The sequence below is a fragment of the Chrysochloris asiatica genome, unplaced genomic scaffold, assembly GCF_000296735.1.
Source record: "Chrysochloris asiatica unplaced genomic scaffold, ChrAsi1.0 scaffold00241, whole genome shotgun sequence".
In the NCBI taxonomy this organism is placed as follows: Eukaryota; Metazoa; Chordata; class Mammalia; order Afrosoricida; family Chrysochloridae; genus Chrysochloris; species Chrysochloris asiatica.
The window spans coordinates 1,210,652-1,233,320 of record NW_006408759.1 but is presented as its reverse complement, the minus strand read 5'-3'; the positions used below and the strand labels follow the sequence as shown (position 1 = coordinate 1,233,320).

General features: G+C 45.3%; 1 protein-coding gene across 2 annotated transcripts in view; it reads right to left on the bottom strand.

Annotated features, from left to right (window-relative positions):
- The window catches only part of NOS1AP (nitric oxide synthase 1 (neuronal) adaptor protein), a 489,841-nt gene that overhangs the window by 6,701 nt on the left and 460,471 nt on the right, over positions 1-22,669 (bottom strand). For both annotated transcript variants that reach the window (XM_006873421.1, XM_006873420.1), the window contains exons 6-8: positions 20,689-20,830; positions 7,631-7,797; positions 5,581-5,760 (exon numbers count right to left, since the gene is read on the bottom strand). In XM_006873421.1, coding sequence (XP_006873483.1) covers positions 5,581-5,760; positions 7,631-7,797; positions 20,689-20,830 — 489 coding nt within the window. The remainder of the gene's footprint in view (positions 1-5,580; positions 5,761-7,630; positions 7,798-20,688; positions 20,831-22,669) is intronic.

Here is a 22,669-nt window from a genome sequence, read left to right as displayed (position 1 = left end):
GGCACTTTCAGTATTCTCCTCCAACACCACAACTCAAAGGCATCAATTCTTCTACAATCTTCCTTATTCACTGTCCAGCTTTCGCATCCATATGAGATTATTGAAAATACCATGGCTTGGGTCAGGCCATTGGAGAACACTAAATCAGAAGTGGGGACATCAGTCTATGATTATTCCTTGTGTAATTGTAGGCGGTCCTCTTCTCTCTGGACCTCAGTTTCTTTATCTGTCAATTGAGAGGGCTGACTAGAGGCTTGGACAGTCTGATTCCACATCCAGGAGGACAAAGTGGTCAGTACTAGGAGCCATTTGTTAGTGCTCTTGAATGCCATTCCTAGAGAATTATGCTGTTGTTGTTGTTATGTGCCATGGAGTCGGTTCCAATTCATAGCGACCCTGTACAGCGTTTCTGAGGCTATAAATCTTTATGGGAGCAGAAAGCCTCATCTTTCTCCCATGGAAGAACTGGTAGTTTTGAACTGCTGACCTTGTTTTTCGCAGCCCGATTTGTAACCACTATGCTACTAGAGCTCCTCCATCACAAGTTAACTGGCAGTAAAGGGTCATGAGGAGGAAACACTCCAGAGGTTAAAAAAGAATTCCAGCTTTGTAAATGCACAGCTGTGACGTTTCAGGTAAAGTCTGCAAAAGCCAGAAACCCCATGGAACAGAAATCAGTCAGTAAAGGAAAATTCAAATGTTTTCCACTAGAGAAAGAGCAGTTGCAAAGTGGTAAGAATGCACCATGCCAAAGGCAGAGAAAACTTGTGAGACCCAGAAAAGCCAGGCAGTACCACTGACTGCTGGCTCTCACAGGTTTCGCTGTCTCTGCAAACCCTGTGAATGTGAAAACCCACGCTGTTGCCACTGCCCCAGACCAACACTAATTAGCTCTTCTGCCTCCGCAGCTGTCAAAAGTGGTATCAGGAATCAGGCTCACACAGCATGCTGTGCCAGTCTGGATGCACCTCAGGAGAGGCCAAACCAGGCCAAGTCGAGACAGATCAGTCTGGACTTCTTTAACATCTGAGGCAATTTAACAACAATCTTGGTGTTTTGCATAGGTAGGTCTGGACTTGAAGCACAGTATGAGGCCATGTTATTTGCAGCCTAGGTTTGGGCAGCGGGCTTCAGGGCTCTGTGCTTGTTGCCATAGTCATACAACAGGGGCAGAAATCACATTTCCTCTCTGACAGATGGGAGAGTCATTTGACAGATGGGAGAGCACATTTGTTCTTTCAAAGATTTAAAACACCTTTTGCAAAATGAAGCAAACAGACCTCAAAACTCCAGAACCCCAAACCCAAAGTCTTTGCTGTGGAGTCAATTTTGTTCATGATGATCCTCTGTGCTATAGAGTAGACTTGCTCCATAGGGTTTTCTGGTCTGTAATCTGCATGGAAGCAGATCACTAGACCTTTCTACTGTAGTGATGCTGGGTAGGTTCAAAACTGCAACCTTTGGGTTAATAATATTTGTCTATCCAGGGAACCTTGTACAAAGGTTGTGTTGCTGTTAGGTGCCATCAAGTCCATTTCTGACTCATAGTTTACCCCATGTGACAGAGTAGAACTGCCCTAGAGGGTTTTCTAGGCTGTAAGCTTTACAGGAGCAGAGCCCCAGGTCTTTTCTTTTGCAGAGTTGCTGGGTGGATTCAAACTGTCAGCCTCGAACTGCTGCACCACCAGGGCTTGTGGAAAGGTCACTGTTAGCATCTCTTTTCCAGAGTCTATGTTGTCTTTGGCAATGACTTTTCTAGTTGGAGACCTACAGCCTAGAGTGGCAGGGCTCAGATGCCCACTTCTGTGTTCTAACCATAGTTCTATATGCATAAGTTCAACCCTGCACCCCGTAGGCTCCTTCCCCAAACTCTAACTAACACCCACCTTCCCACCCCACCCAGCAAAACCAGACCATTGCCCCACTCACTCTCCAGCCCACTTGCCTGGACTCCAGCTCCTCCATCAGAAGTGGGGGCAGGGCCAGGCTGAAGTTAGGGAGCAGCAGGCACATGGAAATGGCAGTGGAGAGAACCAGAGCAATTTGCCCCCCACACACCAGACACACAAGCAGAGACAGGCGGCGCTGTCCCAACATGCATAAGGCAGGGACACAGCCAGTGCACGCCAGGGCGCTGGGGACTAGGCAAAGCCACAAGGATAGATGCTAAATGTAGGGCCTGGGGGTGGGTGGAGGGGAGCTTGGTGCGGAGTTTTTTATTTAGCATTGCTCCTCTAACTAACCACAGCACACACAATTGCGAAGCATAAATAACCAATTACTTGTCCCTCAACAAGCGGAAATGGTAGCAGGTAGAGGAGAAATCTTTAAATAGCAATACTGGGCTGCACTAACATTTTCCTCATGAGCTAGGCCAGGAACTGGCAGGTTGCAAACGAATCTGGCCTACTTAACAGGAGTTGCCAGTCAGCCGCAGTGCCCAGATCAATTCAGGAGCTAGGTGAGCCCAGCCCGTGGCCATGCGGATGCCAGCTGCTCCCCGTTTTGGTTCAAGGCTAGGCTGTATTCTCATTCACATCCTTGAACTTCTGTTCCATCTCAAAGCAGGAAGCTAGTGCAGCCAGGCAAGCCTCATGCTGGGGTGGCAGAGTGGTCGGGGGACCTTAGGAAAAAAGGATCTGCTATTTACAAGTGAGGTCTAGCCTAGAAATACTGAGGAGTTGGTTGGGCACCACCTTTGCCCAGGTGCCTTTATGGTCAGGGCAGGTTCCTTCTTGGCCAGGTCTGAGCCAATTTAGGGTGAGGCTGGGAAAGGCCATAAGGCCTCAGAACAATCAGAACATCATGAAGGGTACCTACGCTTGGTTCCAATTACAATGGCAGAACCAGATAGACCTGGAGAACTAGTGGGGGGTGGGGTGGGTATTATAATGCAACAAGTGACCCCAAAAATGCATCTGTCTGCACGAAAACTCTAGATCATTTAAGAGCTACATGTTTCCACCTGAGGTCAGAGTTCTCCCCATCAGAATGCTGGGGACTGTTGGTTTGCCAAGAGAGAGAGGAGCAAGACAGTAACCCTGTAGTTTGGTGTTCCTAGAGTCTGATGGAACAAGTAAAGCCTACCTGATGCTGAGCATGGGAATCATTCTGGTTCATACAGAAAAAGTCCAGTGTGCTGTATTTGATGTATTTTAAATACATGAAAAATGCTAAGGAGACCTATCTAGTAATCCATCTATATCTCTTACATCATTAGTTTTACCCAAGGATATGGTGTTGTTAAGTGCTGTTGAGTTGGTCTGACTCATAGCGACCCTGTGTAGGGTTTCCAAGGCTGTAAATCTTTGTGGGAGCAGAAAGCCTTATCTTTCTCCTATTCGAGGATATGGATACTAACAAAAAGTCTTTGAATCAAGTGCTACAAAGAGAGTAGAGAAAGAGGAGTATGTGGCAAGATCTGTAACTGAAGGCTGGGTTAGGACTGAATCTGTGTGCAGGATGGGAGCCAACAGGCAGCTGAGAGGGAAACCACCACTTATGTTGCCTTCCTGGCCAGCCAGAAAAGCAAGATGCTAACAGAAGACAGATGATCAGAGATTGTCTGACGGGATGTTAAAGACTAGGAAAGGAGCACATTCAAGAAGCTATCAGATGACCTCCAAGGTTGTGTCTAACCTAAAGATTCTGGAAGAGTCTATGACCTTATCCAAAGTTGTCTTACCAAAGTGGGATTTAGATATACTGGAGAAACCTTTCCATCATCAATCTGCTGGAACTGAGCATCAACTAGGGCATCACTGGACGATAAAGGATTCCAAATGAATGAACTACACATTTGCAAATAGTTTCTTTTTAGTATTTAGCAGTGACTTCGAATTCAAATGCCCCTCTGATAATATTCATCATGAATATGCATCAAGCCCATTCTTAAATAAATAATAATTACTTGGCAATTGATATGTTAAAAGAGAAAACTAAAATGATCAAAGAATGGATCTGTATTCTACAGGAAACTTTTGGAAATGATGTGTGACTTGCTGATGGAACTCCCCCACCCCCCCTAAGCCGAGGTACTCAGGCTTTGTGCTTCTGTCAGCTCGCTCTTCTCAGGGGGCGGGGACTCTCGGGACTGCCACACAGTCATTAATTATAACTGATGAAGTCTTTGATTTGACAAAGAGGATTGTTTCCTCTTCACCCCACCCCCAAATATAAGAATCCACTAATGACATTCCCTCTTCTTTGTTGGTTTTGGGAACACCTGCTGATCCTCCTAGCAACAGCACAGAGCTTTTTGTTTCATGGTCAGGGTTTTATGAAAGGCTCGAATAACTTGGGAGTAATGTCCCATTGACTATTCTCAAGAAGTCTGATGACAGAAGTCATCCAGGACACCTGCTTGTGCCTCAGGCCCAGGTCAATGTGAGACTGTATTCCAAGGTCTAATTTCATAGCAGATCAGGCAAGGCTGCTGGATGCTTTCTCAAGATGCATGCTTGGAAAAGGACATTCTGCCTGGTGGGTCACTCCACCCAAGAACCAGGAGGAGAGTGAGAGAAAGTACAATAGGTATCAATAAATGCTTCCCGGAGAAGTATTCTCCCTGCCATTCTAGAACTTGCAAGCTGACTCAGAATGTCAGTGCATAAAGCTGCCCCTTCTGGATCCCTCTTCCACCCTCTCAAACCCCAACTTCCCCACTTCTTCCTTGTCTTCATCTGCCCATTCAGGTCCTGCCCTGTCTGGCATGCACCTTAGGGTTCAGCCTTGATTGCAATGGTATGAGTAGCCTGTCTTCACTGTTTCCTGACTGCCTATGGTGAAGAAGAAGCTCAGATTCCTAGGTTCCAAGGAAGATGATGACTACCAGGCCTTTTGCAAAAAACAAATAGAAGGAACTGGTGCTCAAAGCTTGAGAAATTAGTTCCTCTCCCTCCACTAAGTAGCAGTAACACAGTAAGTCTTTGAAACTCAAACAAGACTTTGTTCCTGACATCTAAGCCAATTCTTCTCTTCAGGGTTGAAACCATATACCTAAGTTCCTGTTCGTTAAATGCCATAATAGTGAATTCTAAGACAGTATTGTGCCAAATACTGTCTTTAATAAGTGGGTATACTATCTGCAATAAGTGAAGGCTTGGACGCCTGTTATGGACCAGTGGGTTGGGATGGCAGTCTTTGCAAGGAAGGTTGGTACAAATTCATACTTAAAGCACTTTCAAGGGTGGCATCACAAGTCACACCTGTTCTGATCCGAAGGCATCCCTCCCCACTCCAAACATCAGGGAAATAAGGCAAGGGAGGAAAGGTGAAATCATGTGCATCATTTTCCTTGGTAAAATCGAGTCGTTACCCAACAACATCCAGCCAAGCCAGCCAAGCTCAATTCAGAGCGGGGGATACATGGAAAACCAAAAATCTTTCTTTCCATTTCAACTGCATCCCCCATCTCTCTTCCTCCCGCCTCCCCATGTCCCCAACAAGCAATGATTGGATAGCATGAGCAGTTTCTTATGACTCCCTAGGTTTTAAACCTGCCCTGAGCCCCTGGCTAGGGAAGGTGCATCAAGCCCATGAGAGTGGAGCCTGCGAAGTAGGGAGGAGGCTGAGGAGAACCTGGGCCACAGCCACTTGCGTCTGCTGCTGTTGTTGTTGGAGGAGCTGCTGGAGGAGCTGCATCTGGTGGTGAGTGGACAGTGGTGTCCCTGAGTCCAAGCCTGGAGGCTTTGAGGAAGAGGAGGGAAGTAGCATTCTGGGTGAGGCTGTCAGCATGGGCTCCTGCAGATGGGGTGAAACCTAGAAGAGAAGAGACAGCAAACAATAGCATGGGGCAGGCACCATCTTCAGGGAGCTCATTCTCTCTGCACATGGGCATGAATGTAACTCACAGTTGGAAATGCTCATGTCTTTGATGGAAACGTGGATGGGAAACAGGAAGATGGTGTAATTGTCTCAGTTGGGACTATGTAGTTAGAAAATCATTTTGGACACTTCAGTAATTGGTCTAATGTGATAGGAGACTGACAGCTAATACTAACCCCTTTCATGCATATTTACTTCCAATGATACTATTATTGTTGAGTTCCTTGAGGTTCTAGACTTGGAGAGATCCATCTCTACAGAAACAGATATCTACCAGCCCATACTGAGAAGAGGAAGAAGGCAACTTTGGGTCTGGATGTTTCTCATGTTTTGGCATCCCAGGAAGAATCCCTGTAAGATGAGGCTTCTCTGCCTTCTCTCACAGTGAATCCTAACAGACAGGAAAGTCTGGACATTAAAATAGATAATGTTCAGGAAAGACAGGCTTCCTCTTCAGTTGAAGGTGTTTCTATCCCCTCCCCTCCTATCTCCCTCTCCTGAATCTCTTCTACATTTGGACATTTCTAATGAGACTGCTTCCATACCTCATTATGTGACTGCAGGGAGGGACGTTTTGGTTCTCGTAGTTCTATTGCTGGTCTTTCTTCAGACAATGCAAGAGGAAGGCACCCAATGACAGAGGTCTATTGCCACTTGGTAAGAAACAAACTGACTGATTGTGTGGGTTGGAAATGTAAAGGTAGACATTTTATAGCAAGGAGGGGGGGGTTAACTTTCCAGTCTAGGAGCGGAGGTCCTTGGGACCATCAATGGAGAAGAGCGGAGAGCAGGACCCTACCCAGAGAAGCAGTGATGCCTGAGATGGAGGCAGAGACGATGACGTGGAGTGATGGAGCAGCTGGGGACTTGAGATCCAGAGAGGGAGAGGGGCTGTGTGCTGAAGACCGGAGGGAGGGATGTGGGGGGCAGGCTTGCAGGGTATACCCATTGGTTGGTTAATGATGCATGGAGGGGATTGTAACCATGGCAATGAGATGATATACGATAGAATGAATGTAAAACTAATGTTCTCCCATGTAAAACACTTAAAAAAAAAGGAAAGAAACAAACTGAGTGTCAAAGGAAGACCATTCCAAACTGTATTGATCTCCAAACTAGACAGACTTCTCTGCCATCTTATCAGTGATGAAGGAAGATGGGCATCTGCAGGGCCATTCACTCTTTAGTCATTTTCCTTCTAGTTTTCTTTTGTCTACAGGTTGGAATTTGGTCTCAAGTTTTTAGTTTTTGATCTGGATCATATTCAGGAACTCCTGGGGCCCTAGTCATACATAGCACTGTCAGATGTGAGGGCTGGAGGTGATGATATATAAGGTTGCCTCGCAGTTTCTAACAGCCAATGAACCAATGTCTACACTCCATATATACAGGTGTGTCATACAGGAATGTTAAAGATACATACTCTCTAGTTATAGGAAGAGGGAGCCAAAGCTTACTTTGCCCCATTAGCTAAGCTGTAGGGGATTATGTTTGTGGGTATGTAAGGATCAAAGAGTGTGCAGAGTTGAGGTCAGAGGGAGAAGGAAGATCAGACGTAATGGTGGGATCTTGGAGGACAAAGTGTGTCAGGACCTAGCCCAGCAGCACCCTGGCATGCAGCAATGCCTAGAGTCAGCACTCAGGGCTGAATCTCTGAGAAAGGAAGGGGCATGTGCTCATGCACTGCCGCTGTGCTGTAGAGGACGGTGACCCGAGAGGGCCTACGAGATGATGGTGGAGTCTGAGAGGCTGTGACCACACGGACACACATATACAGAGCCTGTGAATGGGCCCCTCTGACTACCTTGGAGTCTGTGTGGGAGCCTCCTTCATTTCCAACTGCATCCAGGTCGGTTACTCCTCGACTGAACTCCAGGATATCGTTCCCTGGAAGTGGGACCTCTACCGCATCGATGTCAGTCTCCTCCGCAGTGGCTGTGGAGGCCCTCTCGGCTCCAGGGAGTTGGCGGCCTGCAGGGACAACAGAGGTGTCAGGTAAGGGAAGTGTGACGCCAAGAACAATGTCTTCCTTTGCCTGATATTTTATTTTCAGTTGCTACTATTAGTTACCATTGAGTCAATCTCAACTCCCAGTGACCCCATGTGTAGAACTGCTCCACGGGGTTTTCAATGCACCATGTTTCAGAAGCCGAATGCTGAAGCACCTCTGGTTGGGTTCAAACTGCCAACTTTTAGGCTAATAGTTGAGTGCTTAACTGTTTGCAGTACCATATCAAGTCTACTGGCTCTGTAACACTTTCACATATCTTTTCACTTAAGTATATTACATCCCCAACCCAATAAGATGGTTCCTTTTTAAAATCTTCTGAAAGTCCTGAAACAAAGGGAATATTTCCTCAGCCTGGGCCGGACTGTTTTGCTAGGCTGGCATGATGTTTACTTGATAGAGTGTGAGGGCTTGGTAAAAAGGGGGTGACAATCACCTCTACCATATCCCTAACTCAGGAATGGAATCCAGCCAAAGAAAAATGCAGAGGTGTGTGTGGTGGGTTCCCCATTCAGGCCCCTGATGAACTGTAGACTAAGGGGACAATCACCTAGTTCCCTAGGTCCTGGTTTCCTCAGCTATACAATGAGAGAACTGAGTTAGACGGACGGGTGGATTTACATGGATGAGGAATAAGGGCAGGGAGAGTTGAGGTCCTCATCGTAACTCAGTATCATTCTCTCACCCTCTAAGCCTGACTCTGATCCTCCTGCCAAGAGCAGACCAAGGAAGAGTCCTACAGAAAGAAGACAGTGGTAGGGAGAGAGAGACAGGGTGGATGAATCTCCACACCTTCCTCAGCCAATGTGTCCTTCTACTTCCCACTTTTCCTCCTTTCCACTGACCATACTGGAGTCCTGGTGTAGTGCTGTGGTACACCAGACTGCAAAGCCATTTGAACTGCAAGGTCAGCGGTTCAAGCTCACCAGCTGCTCCTCGGAAACCCCAGACAGGATTGCCATAGACAGGGTCGCTATGGGTAGGAACTGACTCGATGGCACTTAACAACAACAACTGACCATACTGACCACATCTTTGATTACTGCTGCTGTTGCTGTTAAGGGCCATCATGTCAGTTCCGACTCATAGAGAGATTGTACAGGATTTCTGAGGAGTGGCTGGTGAATTTGAACCACCGACCTTGAGGTCGCGTGCTTATCCTATGACACAGGTCATATTGCTTAAAACCAATGTATCAAAGACCTATTTCTTACTTCTCTTCATTCCCTGCCTCGTTCTATTTTTCGGACTCTATATAAACAGCTGATGATTCCTTGGCATTGTCACAAAAACTGTTTTCTTTCTCTGCATTTGGGATTAGGTTCATTACTACCACTCTCAATCAAATTTCTTGAAAGCTTTCATAGACTTAGCACCAAAGCGTAACACTGACCAGGTTAGTCTAAGCAGGCAATACGGAGAGCTAATTCTTTAACTCTCAAACCTACCTAGAAAACCAGCCTCAGTCTTTTAAAGAGCCTGCCTTGTTGAACAAATCATTTTAAGTAGTCTTCCTATGCAAACCCGCATGAGTTTTCTGGGAAAACATGCCTGGTAATTAGAAAGCAAGCAGGTTTTCCTCCTGGCTGCTCCAGAAGCTGGGAAGATAAACCTGTTTAGAGTTGGAATGGGGCTCAACGGACAAGAGGACCTGGCAGCTCTCTGTCCCTTTGTAAAGCAGGGCCAGGGGACCCAGAGAGTGGCCTGCCTTCTGGAACCCACTCCTCAGCTGCCTCCCTCCTATCCCACCTCTGCAGCCTGTTCTCTACAACCTTCTTGTGCCCAGAAGCAACCTCTCTGACTCTGGGGGAGGTTTAGAGTGAAAGAAAGAAGATCTGGATAACTCATTGGCTCTTTTTCAGTAGGTGGATAAGTCTGGAGGAGTTGAGAAGCTGGTTCTCCATGTCTGTGAAGAAATGAACCTGGTTCAGAAATGAACCTGGTGAAACAGGCTTGCATTTAGGCAGGAGAGATGCCCATCAACTATAAGGAGGACCCGTGCCTTATGGTAGCAGACCTGCCTTCTATCTGTTTTCCCTGCTAGACTTGAGGTCAGGGCTGTCTCGCAGTTATCTCTCTCCCAAGGATCTCGCACAAAGAAGGTGTGCAATAAATACGGAACCAAGGAAACTATTGTGTCAGGGTAGCAAAGCAGGGAAGTGGCTGTCATGCCATCATCCTGGACACGTTAACAAGGAGAGCTAAGTAGCCCCAGACAGAGGAGGCCTGGGCATGCTTGTGCCAGACACCCAAGATTCTTTCTGCCTCACTTACTTCACTTCAGTCTAAATTTGGGGATTCCACTCGTGCAAATGAAACTCCACTTATGATGTGTTTGTTTTTGACTCCCTCAGAAACAGAGCAGTCTAGTGCCCGCCCCCCACCCCAAAAAAAAGCAGTCACTGAAAGCTTTATGAAATATTGTTCTGCTCTGACACATGTGAGGTTACCACGACTATACTTCACAGGGACCGCTTTGCTTGTTTTTCATGGTGGAGCTATCTGAGGTACATGACAACAGAGGAGGAACATCTGACTTGGATGGGGATTAGAGAAGCCTGTACAGAGGAGAAAACATTACTACTCAAAGAGTAATAATAACTAAGGTGGAGTCCTGGTGTGGTGTTGTGGGATAAGCACTGGCCAGCTAACCTCAAGGTCGACAGTTCAAACCTACCCGCTACCCCTTGGAAACCATATTCAGGTTTGCTTTAAGTTGGAATCAAATCAATAGCACTCAACAACTTCAGTAAGTTTAAACTACTCCTCTTGAACTTTTCTTAAAGGGTGTCAGTCTCCACTCAGTGACTTAAACCAGGAATTTTACATCATCCTGCGCTTACTTACCCCTTCTCTCATATAACAGACGATTGGGGGCCCTAAAGAGCATTCACATCTGTGCTCTCTTCTCTGTTATCGCCCCTCTACCACGTTAGCTTAAAGTCCTCATTATTTGTTACCTAGTGTATTGCTCTCTATCTTGCTCCTTCCAACAGCCCAGTGGAGATTTCCTTGGGAACATAAGTGAAGAGATCAGAAAAAAAGGTCTGGCCTACAGATAAAGATTCACTGAAATTGGGGGATTATCAAAAGACTGACAACAGAAATTCCAACACTTATAGAGCAGGTGGAAAAGGAGCCTGCAAAGGATATGGTCTTAATTACCTCAGGTTGACATGATAAAATGCCACCAAGTGGGTGACTTTAAAAAACACATTTACTTTCTCACAATTCTGAATGCTGAAAGTCGAAATCCTCCATGGGCTGCTCTCCTAGGTTCTGGTGACTATCAGCAATCCTTTGCTGCTTCAAGATACCTCTTCCTCCATCATCATATGACATGCCTCACCCCCTGCGTGTCCACTTGAAAGGAATTAGGACTAGGACCCATGCAACACTGGTATACCCTTATTTGACCCAACTGATAACAAAAGAACAAATTCAAGGTTACATTCACAGGGCTAACAGAGATTAGAACTTAACAGATCTTGGTAAGGAGCTGGATTCAATCTATAAACAGGTGTTAAAAAGCGCTCTCAGAGCAAAAGAGAAGAGAGCAGGCGAGGTGTGCCCCAGAAGCCGGAGAAGGTGAGTCTTGAATCCCAGGGGTGAACGCTGAACAGAAGGTTCCTGCAATGTGCTAACTGGATGGTCCCTCAGTGGCTGCCACAGGCAGAGCTTCAGTCAGGGCTGGCAGGGCAACAGACACCAGCTCACAAGAGGTTGACAAGCTAATGGTGGGGTGGAGAGGAAACCAGGATACTGACAAGTGAATCTAAACAAGTCTTGCAAGATGCTTGGCTGTGAAGAAAAGGAGAGAGATAAGACAATAGACTATGGGGAGACAGTGGGCCCTTGGTGGCATGATGGCTAAATATTCTGCTACTAATGGAAAGGTTGGCAATTTGAACCCACCCACTGACTCTGTGGGAGAAAGATCTGGCAATATGCTTCTGTAAAGATCGTTGTTGTTCGGTTCTGTCAAGTCAGTTCTGACTCATAGCAACCCTGTAGAAGGTTTCCGAGGAACAGCTGGTAGGTTGGAGCCACAGACCTTGCAGTTAGTAGCAAGCACAGTGCCACACCATAATGTTGTTGTTGCTAAGTGCCATCGAGTTGGTTCCAACCCATAGCGACACTGTATACGGTTTCCGAGAAGCGGCTGGTAAGCTTGAACTGCTGACCTTGCAGTTCAAACAGCTTTGCAGTCTGGCCGCATCATAATACAGCCAAGAAAATTCTATGGGACAGCTGAACTCTATCCCATAGCACTGTTATCAGTTGAAATTGACTTGACAACAACCAACAATTGGGGGAGATGCAGAGACAATGAAGACCTGGGAAAACTGCAACCTTTATTATAAGCAACATGGTAGGGAAGACTGAAGATTCAAGGGTGTGGGGCTACTGATGACCCATGATTCAAGAATAGGTAAGACGGGGTAAGGTGAAAGGTGCATCTTGGACAAGACAAAGCCATTGTACACTACGATAGAAAGTGGAACAGCAGAAGGACTGCTGGGTGGTGAAGGAGCCCAGACAGAGTCTGGGGTTAGGAATGAGTAATGGCCTCAATTCTGTAGGTGGTGGTTTCCCCTGGTGCTGTTCAGCAGTGCAGGGTTAGAATGAATAGGAATTGTTGGACAAAGGCAAAGGGTTTTCACAGGCACAGGCAAAAAACACAAGGGATTACGTGTTCCCCAAAGTGCTTGCAATGCTCACGTCTTGCCTTCACAAATGCAAAAGTTAACACCTTAAATTTAAATACTACTTACATGTTCCAGGCACTAGTCTAAACGTTTAACATGCATTGACTCATCTATCTTCATATCCTCCCTGAGAGGTGGTTGTTCTTAAGTACTGTCAAATTAGTTCCGACTCATAGTAAACCTGTATAGGGTTTCTGAGGAGTGGCTGGTACGTTTGAACTGCCTATCTTGTGGTTCAAATCGACCTTTGGTCAAATGCTTATCATACAGCACCACACTAGGACTCCGAGATGTTGTTTTTGTGGTTAAGTGCCATCGAGTCGGTTCTAACTCTTAATGACCCTGTATAGGTTTCTGAGGAGTGGCGGGTGAGCTTGAACCTCAGACCTCGCTCTTCAAGTCAACTTTGCAGTCCACCACATTAACCCACACCACCACAACCCACAGTGACACACCAGGACTCCCCACACCCACCCCAAGACTAGGTACTAGTATTATCTCTATTTGGCAGAGAGAGAAACTGGGGCATATAAGTGGCACTCTAAGCCTGCCAAACTGGCTCTTGTTGTTCTTGTTAAGTGCCGTCAAGTTGGATCTGACCTATAGTGACCCTATGTAGGGTTTCCGAGGAGTGATTGGTAAGCTTGAACCGCTGTCCTTGCAGTTCAAATGGCTTTGCAGTCTGGCGCATTAACCCACAGTGCCACAGCAGGACTCCTCTATGGCTGGTGATTTTAGCCACGCTACCACACTGCCTCCCAACAGTTTCCTGCTTCTACTCTAAGTCCCACCTAGCCCTCTTCTCTAGCCTCTACCCTGTTTTATTTCTTTACTGCCTTTATACTCTCTAAAACTATACTCTGTACCTGACTGCATCTCCCACCCCAACTCTGAATGGCAGCACCTCGCCTGGAAGGCTCCCCAGCATTAGAAATGACCTTGGCATAAAGATTCAATTGCCATGGAGTCAATTCCAACTTATGGCAACCCATGTGTATCAGAGTAGAACTGGCCTCCATAGGGATTTTCATGACTGATTTTTTTCAGAAGCAAGTCACCAGGACTGTTTCATAAAGGGCCTCTGGGTGGGCTTGAACCTCTAACCTTTCAGTTAGCAGCTGAGTGTTTACATCACCTAAGGACTCCCAAGCACATAGCAGAAACTTGATAAATAGCTGTTGAGTGAGTGAAAGTAGGAACTGAAAGTAAAGCGCTGATACATTAGATGTCCTGGTGTGGCATTAAGGCTGTAAATCTTTACCAGAGCAAAAAGCCTCATCTTTTTTTTTCTCCTGCGGAACAGCTGGTAGTTTAGAACTGCTGACCTTGTGGTTTGCAGCCCGATTCATAATCACTACGCCACAACAATACATTGTTGTTGTTTAGTGCCATTGAGTCGGTTCCGAATAGGGTTTCCAAGGCTGTAAATCTCTACGGGAGCAGAAAGTCTCATCTTTCTCCTGAGGAGTGGCTGGTAGTTTCGAACTGCTAACCTTGTGGTTCACAACCCAATTCGTAACCACTATGCTACCAGAGCTCCATACATTAGGAGGAAACAAAGGATGGTACAGTGGTGCAGCGTGGTATTAAGACAGATAGTGGTAGTAAGATAAAGGAGAGGGCAGAGTAGGTATGGTGGGGAACAGAGATGATGGAGGTCAAAGGTGGAGTTATTCTGAGGGAACAGGATGCCCAAGTAACTGTACCAGGTACCCAATAAATACTCCTCAACCAATTGTTCACTGTTTATAAAGCAACAGTTTTAATTTTAAGAAGCTCCATTGTTCCAAAGGGTTCATAGTCCTTAACCATGTTGGACTGTTTGCATTTATAGTAGGAGGAACGCCTCCAAGGGAACAAGGTCTCTCCCGGGAAACCCTGTCTAAGAGGAGTCTGAGAAACAGCACAGGGCAGACAGAAACAAGGCAAGTGGAACAGGAACTGTGGCCCCACCTGGCATGGAGCCCCAGAGACTGGCCAAGGACAGCTACTGCCAAAAGATACAAAAGATAAATCTCCCCCCAGGGCAGGGAACAGTAGAAAGAATAAGGCAGAAAAGAAAAGTGGGTACCTTGAGAGGGGAAGCAAAAAGAGGCACACAGAAGGCAAGTGAATAACATCATTTAAAGGACTGCTGAAACCCAGAATGGAAGGAGCTGACAAGACATCAAAGAAGATAGCAAAACCTCCTACTTTCCAATTCCTCCAGAGTAAACAGCTCTCCTTTGCACAATAAAGCGCCTGCCAGCACATCAACTGGGGCGGCTCCATTGGAAAGATAAACACTACATTTAATGGAAAGCTCCCAAATGGGAAGTAAGATTTTGTTTTTAAATTGTCAGCCCATAGTTCCACTCCATAGCTTCAAGGTGCCCCTTGCATAGAAAAATCCTGGTGGAGTCAATAAATGCTTTGACCAGAGAGTTTTTACAGAAAAACAAAAAGTCATGTTCCTAGCAGCTTACAGAGAGTGGGGGGTGGGGCAGAGGGGGGGGGGATGTAACTGGAAGTGCTTAGACTCAGAGTGACCCTGTGTAGGGTTGCCGAGGAGCAGCTGTTTAGTATGGACTGCCGACTTTGAGGTCCTAAGTGACCTTTCGGTCCAGTGCTTTATCCTACAGTGCCATACCAGGACTCCAGCAGTAGAATTCTCAATTTCCATGCAGGATACCTGAGTTCAATTCTTAGCTACTGAACCTTAAGCACAGCCACCTGAGTGGAAACGTGTGCGTTGTGACAGTGCTGAATAGATTTCAGATTAAGGACAGAGTAGGAAGAGAGACCTAGTGATCTATTTTTCAATATCAGCACAATGGCTCAACAATCCTGTCGTGTATGGGGGTCCCCAAGACTTGGGGGTTGACTCAACAGCAGCTAACAACATAAATTGGATAAGAATACTTCTCCAATCCCGGATCTGTAGATTCCAAAGGCTACTGCACTAAGCATGGTTAGCTCAGTGACCACAGCACTACAGTGGAATCAGAGAGCCCCTGACTAAGCATTTAACTTGTTGTTGTTGTTGTTGTTGTGATGTGCCGTGGAGTCGCTTCCATCTCATAGCGACCCTACACAGGGTTTCCGAGGCTGTAAATCTTTACGGGAGCAGACCGCCTCATCTTTCTCCCGCAGAATCGCTGGTAGTTTCGAACTGCTGACCTTGTGGCTCGCAGCCCGATTCGTAACCACTATGCCACCAGAGGCTTGTTATAAAATCACAGGGCTTCAGAGATCTTCCTATTTCCCTCACCATGTAAATGAGGCCATGCATTTTGGAGTCAGCACTGGAAACATAGCTAAGGGCAGTCCTGGTGTGGTGCTATAGGATGAGTACTTCATTGAAAGGTTAGTTTGAGTCACAAGGTCTGTGGTTCAAACTCACCAGCCGCTTCTCAGAAACCCTATACAGGGTTGCTATCAGTCGGAAATGACTCCTCAATTTAACAACAATACTTCTTTAAAGTGTCTTATATGCAAGTCATAACCCTGATTTACATGCATAAAATGAATATCCAGAGAGAATATGTAATTTGTCCGGGATAATCTAGTTTCAAAGTGGTAGAGTCACGAATCAAACCTAGACATCCAAGTGCCAGCACCCAAACTCTTACATGCCGCTGTAATCAGCTGTTCAGGTGCTCCTACTACCTTACACACTTACTTCTCTCTCCTTTCATCTCTCCATAGGCCATGTACTTATTACACAAGGAGATGCAAGCCCCTGCCATTTCTTTGACTCCGCAGGAATGCCGAGATGGTTTACACAATCCACCTCTCACCCATGTTTGACTCTCTAAAAGGAACAAGCAGGGCTTTGTTTGACATTTTTGAGAAAACGATTACCAAAAAGGTGATAAAAAGGAGAAGCAAAGACTTAGTGAGCCCATTATTTCAATACTGATGATCTGTTACCATCAAAAGAGTTTAACAATATTTAGTATCGATCAGAAGACATGGCTGCCTTCATTGCCACCGGCCTTTACACATCAGTATTTCGTGCAGCCTGCCAGTCTCACTGTGCTCTGTGCTGTATCAACCATAATTACACCTAATACCATCACTCCTCATCAAGGAGATGGTTTTAAAGACACTCTCTGTTGAAATCTCAACTTAACTGCCATGTGCATTTTGGCACAGGAGTCCTGGTGTGATGCTGTGGATTAATGCACTGGACTACAAAAAGGTGGTTTGAACTGCAAGGTTGGTGGTTCAAGCTCACCAGTCGCTCCTTAGAAATCCTATACAGGGTCACTATGGGTCGGAAAGGACTCAACAGCACTTAACAACAGCAGTAACAAGAAGCATTTGACAGATGTCTGTTGACAATGCCACAATGGCATTTTGTCACTTTTATCAACAAGTATTGGTTGTGCCATGGCATCCTGGTGTGGTGCTGTGGGTTAATGCACTGGACTGCGAGGTCGGCGGTTCAAACTCACTAGTTACACCTTCAAAACCTTATTATACAGGGAACTGACTCCACGACACTTAACAACATTGGTTGTGCCAGGAATAGTCCCTATCTGCCCAGAGTGTCTATTCTACTAAAGACAGGATATTCTTCATGCCTGGTACATAGTGAACTCAATGGAAAAGTGTGGGAGAATTCTTCCCAGAAGACATGAAGCTTAAGGATGAGGGATCCCTCTGCATGGAGGTGATGTAGGGAACCCCTGGCAGAGGAAATAGCATTGACAAAGGCTGGAAGGTACCTGATGCATTCAGGGGCAAGGAGAGGAGTGGGGCAAGGTGAGACAGAAAGGAAAGGACAGGGAATGATCCTGTGGAAACCCCACTGACCCAACGCCCTTGGAGAGAATCTTCCACAGTATCCATGGAAATCACTTCAACTACCTCACCCAGCTGTCCACTGCAGGGCTGAGGAATGGAAGAAGAGAGTACTTCCTGCTGTTGCTGTATGCTGTGGAGTCGGTTCTGACTCATAGTGACCCTGTACAGGGTTTCCAAGGCTGTAAATCTATACGGGAGCAGAACGCCTCATCCTTCTATTGTGGAACAGCTGGTAGTTTTGAACTGCTGACCTTGCAGTTCACAGCCTGATTCGTAACCACTATGCTACCAGAGCTCCTACTGCAGGAAAAAAAATAAGGACCTAGCCTTCATGGTCTACATGAAAGGCTATCCTAGCAGGCTGTTCTTTCTAAATCTGATGTCGCTGGCTGAACACCTGCTTCTGATTAGATGCTGGGAGAGGAGGTCAAGTTTCTCAGACAGGAACTGTGGGAGAATAACAATGGTCCAACATGAGCCTGCAGGTACCCTCCTTGTGTCTAACACCTTTCACTTCAAGAATAAGAGGCTTTACCAGAGATATTCAGCCCCTTTTACTTTTTGAATAGAATTTCTTTATTTATGTATATACTGGAGACCAGTGTGATTGATGGGTCTGAAAGTATTTGAGAACTAGACTACAGCTCTCCCCTAAGAGAGGAGGAAAGCATTACCAAAGAAGTTACACTGCAAAGGCATGAATCTTCTCTAGTTAGCAGCTCTGATGGGAAATCCCTCAATTCAGAAGCAAGCATATCAACTTCTGTTTTCCAAGCAAAGCAGTTGACTAATGGTCTAGTCTTACCTCGATATGAGGTTTACAGAGAAATGGCACTATTATGCTCTACTATCTGCCAGAGTGCTCCTTGGAGGCCAAGATGGCCAAACTTCACCTCTCATACGTCAGACATATTGTCAGGAAGGACCAGTCACTCGAGAAGGATATCATGTTTGGTAAGGTGGTGGTGGTGGCTGTATGCTGTGGAGTCGGTTCTGACTCATAGCGGCCCTATACAGGGATTCCCGAGGCTGTAAATCTTTACGGGAGCAGAACGCCTCATCTTTCTCCAGCAGAAGAGCTGGTAGTAAGGTGGAGGGTCAGTGAAAAGGAGGAAGACCCCCAATGAGACTGGCCAAATGGCAGCATCAGTGGATTCACATGTAGCAACAGTAGTGAGGTTGGCCCAGGATGGGGTAGTGTTTCGTTCTGCTGTGAATAGGGTCGCTCTGAGTCGGTACCAACTCGATGGCACCGAACAACAACAAGGAGCCCTAGGGGAACACATGGTAAAGTACTCAGCTGCTAATCAAAAGGCTGGTGGTTTAAATCCACCCAGTGCACCACAGTGTTTACTATGTGCCTTTTAAACGTATCAACTCATGTCATCCCGTTATAATACTGTTTGGTTCTACTATTCCGATTTTTTTTCATAAGAAGAAACAAAGGCACAGAGATTAAGAAACTTGTTCAGGAACATACAGCCAATGATTGCTATTGGAAACTGGTGTTGTATCTAATTAATAGCTTAACACAGGGAGATTAACATCTTTATGATATTGTTGCTTCCAATTAAGATTATGGCATGCCTTTTCATTTGTTTAAAATGTTTTATATAAAACATACATTTTTAATTGTGATCATTCATTACTAATTACCTTTTTAAATTGGTATGTTAAATGATGTTTTATGACTTGTAACTGTTTATTGTTGGAATATATGGAGGCCATAGATTCCTTTGTGTAATACTGGATCTAGCATTTTAGCTAAATTTTTTTCTAAACTTTTTTTACCATGAAGCTAGTGAAGTTTTACAGAGCAGATTATCAGTTTTACATTCAACAAATCATCACTTTGTTTCATTGTAGTGACTGCAATCCCTTCCACATGTCATCATTTATCCCACTTCCTCCCTGTGTTTCTTATTTCCATTCCTCCTCCTTTCCCAACCCTTCTGAATTATATTTTTGGGTAAAAGTTGGTCTTTTGATTGTGAATGGTTGCCCATTCCATGTGTGTGTGTGTGTGTACCTCACTAGTGTTGTTGTCCCCATTATATACCTTGTCTGAAAACTGAGCCATGGAGGTGAGCACACCTTTAACTATTTTAAAACTTAATTCTAATAGTTTTCACAGTTTATGCTGTTGGGTTTTCCATACAAAGAATTCATATAAACAATATTAATTTCACCTGCTGCTTTCTAATGCTCAGACTTCTATTTTCACGTTGATGGCTCAATAACAGAGGTGATCAAAGACACCCTGTGTCACTGCTGACTTTCAATGAGAAATGAAAATTGAGAATGCTGGAATACTGTCCACACTGAAGGTCTATAGGATGGAACATTAGAAATGCAAACACATACACACACACATAAACAAAACTATTTGGGTAATGGTAAACTTATATTCTTTCGAATCTTTTTATGAGAGGCTACTATGATACTGGAGTCCTGGTGTGGCGCTGTGGGTTAATGCACCAGACTGCAAACCTGTTTGAACTGCAAGGTTGGTGGTTCAAGCTCACCTGCTGCTCCTTGGAAACCCTATACAGGGTCGCTATGGGTCGGAATCGACTCAACGGCAGTTAACAATAACAACTATTATACTGGAGTCCTGGTGTGGCACTGTAGGATAAGCACTGGACTGCTAACCCAAAGGTCAAGAGGTTCAAACCCACCAGTATCTCCTTGGAAACTCTATACAGGGTCACTATGAGTCAAAACCAACTTGACAGCACTCAATAACAACTTTAATACTAGAGTCCTCGTGTGGTACTGTGGGAGTCCTGGTGTGGCGCTATGGGTTATTGCACTGGACTACAAAGCCAGTTTGAACCATAAGGTCAGTAGTTCAAGTTCAACAGCTGCTCCCTGGAAACCCTATACAGGGTTGCTGTGGGTCAGAACCAATTCGATGGCACTTAACAACAAGTTGTAGTACTATAGGATAAGCAGTGGACTGCTAAGTACAAAGTTGGTGGTTCAAACCCACCAGCCACTTCTTGGAAACCCCGATACAGGGTCAGTATGAATTGGAACCAACTTGATGGCACTTAATAACAACAGCTTTTATATCCAAGTTTTCTATGGGGCCAGGTCTGATAGACTAAACAGATTGACATTAGGGAGTGTTCCTGGAGACCCAATCTAAATGCCTCATTTGATAGCCTAACCATCTGATATTTTCTGTTATAAAAATAACACATGTTCCTTAAAAAAGGAATTGCAATCTGGAAAAGAATAGCAAAAATAAAGTGCTTTTTAAAGGACTGAGCTGCATAGGCCCAGCAGGAGTGATCCACAGACCACATCGTGTCTACGTGTCTCTCCACTCACAGCAGTGATGGCACTTACCTGGGTCCCCTGAGCTGTTGCTGTTCCTCTCACTCTCCCCATCTTCCTGTCCATCTGCATTCTGCTGCGTGTGCTGTAGGCTCAGCTTGTGGCAGACCTCAAAGGCCTGCCCCACTGTCCGGACAATTCGCATAGCTTGACTCTGGGAAGGAGAAAGGAAAAGAAAGAGTGAAAGCCATGCACACTCACTGCTAAGGCATAAGAAAGGCCAGGGTAGGAGGGACATATGAGGGCCATGCAGACAGAAACCCATGAGGCCAGCAAACGAAAGCGATGACAAGACCTGAGGTTGTTCCCATGTGTACATCCTCACAAAGAAGAGAGTGAAGATATTTTCCCTTCCTGAAATACTCTAGAAAATAGAAGCTGTCACCACATTTCTGAAACAATCAAACTGAAAGGACAGATAGCAAACATACCAATTTTTAACTTGGCCCCAATTCCTCTTCCAAGTTGAACAAAAGTAGTAGATGTATTTCCGAATCTTTTGCCAACCATTATGAAATGTTCAGTTGGCTCGTCAAAGTAAAAGGAACTCAGCTTTTATTTATTTTTTTCTCCTATTGCAAACTTTGGGTTTCTCCTGTAAACCAAGGGCTGCGGTGATATGGGGTTTAAAAGTCTGCCCTAAATAGTAGAATCTACTCCAGCTCAGTGGCCACTGCTTCTGGAACATCACTGGTGGGCAGTCAACTAAATCTAAGGTGAGTTTTTCCCACACTCACTCAAAGACAGTGCTCATTTGGGTCTGCTCTGTGGTGATCTCCTTTTCCCAGACTCACTCAAAGACAGTGCTCATTTGGGTCTGCTCGGTGGTGATCTCCTTTCTTTTGTTTTGCTATTTAGCACATATCTTTTACAAGCCAAGAATTGAGCTTGATCCTCTAATTTAAGTTGCCTTCATGTGGATTCCGACCCATGGTGACCCAACGTGCATCAGAAAAGAACTATATTCCATAGGGCTTTCAGTGGGTGAAATTTTGTAAGTAAATCTTCTGAGGTGTCTCTGGGTGAGCCCGAATCACCAACCTTTTGGTTAGCAGCACAGTGCATTAACCATTTGCTTCACCCAGGGCTCCAGCTTGACCCTAGTTCTCAATATCCAACAACTTAACTAGCAGAGGAGAAGACAAAGATGCCTTGATTCTGAATAGAGTCAAAGGCAACCCTTGCAAATGGGAAGGAAGAAATGCATTAACATTTTTCTTGGTATGGTCTCAACTGACAATATGTTGATGATCACCAAGCCTCCATTTTCTTTAAAGGATGGAAAACACATAGAGTTTAAGAGCTCAAGTTGAGAAAGCCCAGAATTGATTCTTCTATCCCAGTGGCTCCCAAACATACCACCATGTACTCCAATTTATGTAACTGTGTTACTACTCTGTACCTGAGTCTAAAACTTACTACAAGTTGGATGATCTGACTTCAGGTCAACTGTAACCACTTGGTGACACCATAGAGTCCACCAATTACATTAAAAATCCCCAAGGTAACATCAGCACTCAAGAAGAGAGCTTCTCACCAACACAAGGTAGCTAGTTTTACAATGCAGACCTGATGCCATTACAGAAAAAGGTAAAGAATCCATCCAATGCTTTGTTAAGCCTACATAGCCTAGTTGAGAGTAGATGTATGATTCACTTATGCTTTGCATAATATTGCAATTAGCTTATGTTTCCTCATTTTGTTGTTGTTAAGTTCTGTTGAGTCAGTACTGACTCACAGCAACCATCTACAGGGTTTCCGAGTAGCTGCTGGTAGGTTTGAACCACTGACTTTATGTTAACAGTTCAGTGCTTACTCTACAGCGCCACAACAGGACCCCATAATTCCCTATTACTATCCTGGTGTGGTGCTGTGGGATAAGTGCAAGATTGCAAAATGATTTGAATCACAAGGTCTGCGGTTCAAACTCATTAGTTGCTCCTTGGTAACTCCTAAACTGGGTGGCTATGAGTTGGAAGTAACTTGACGACAC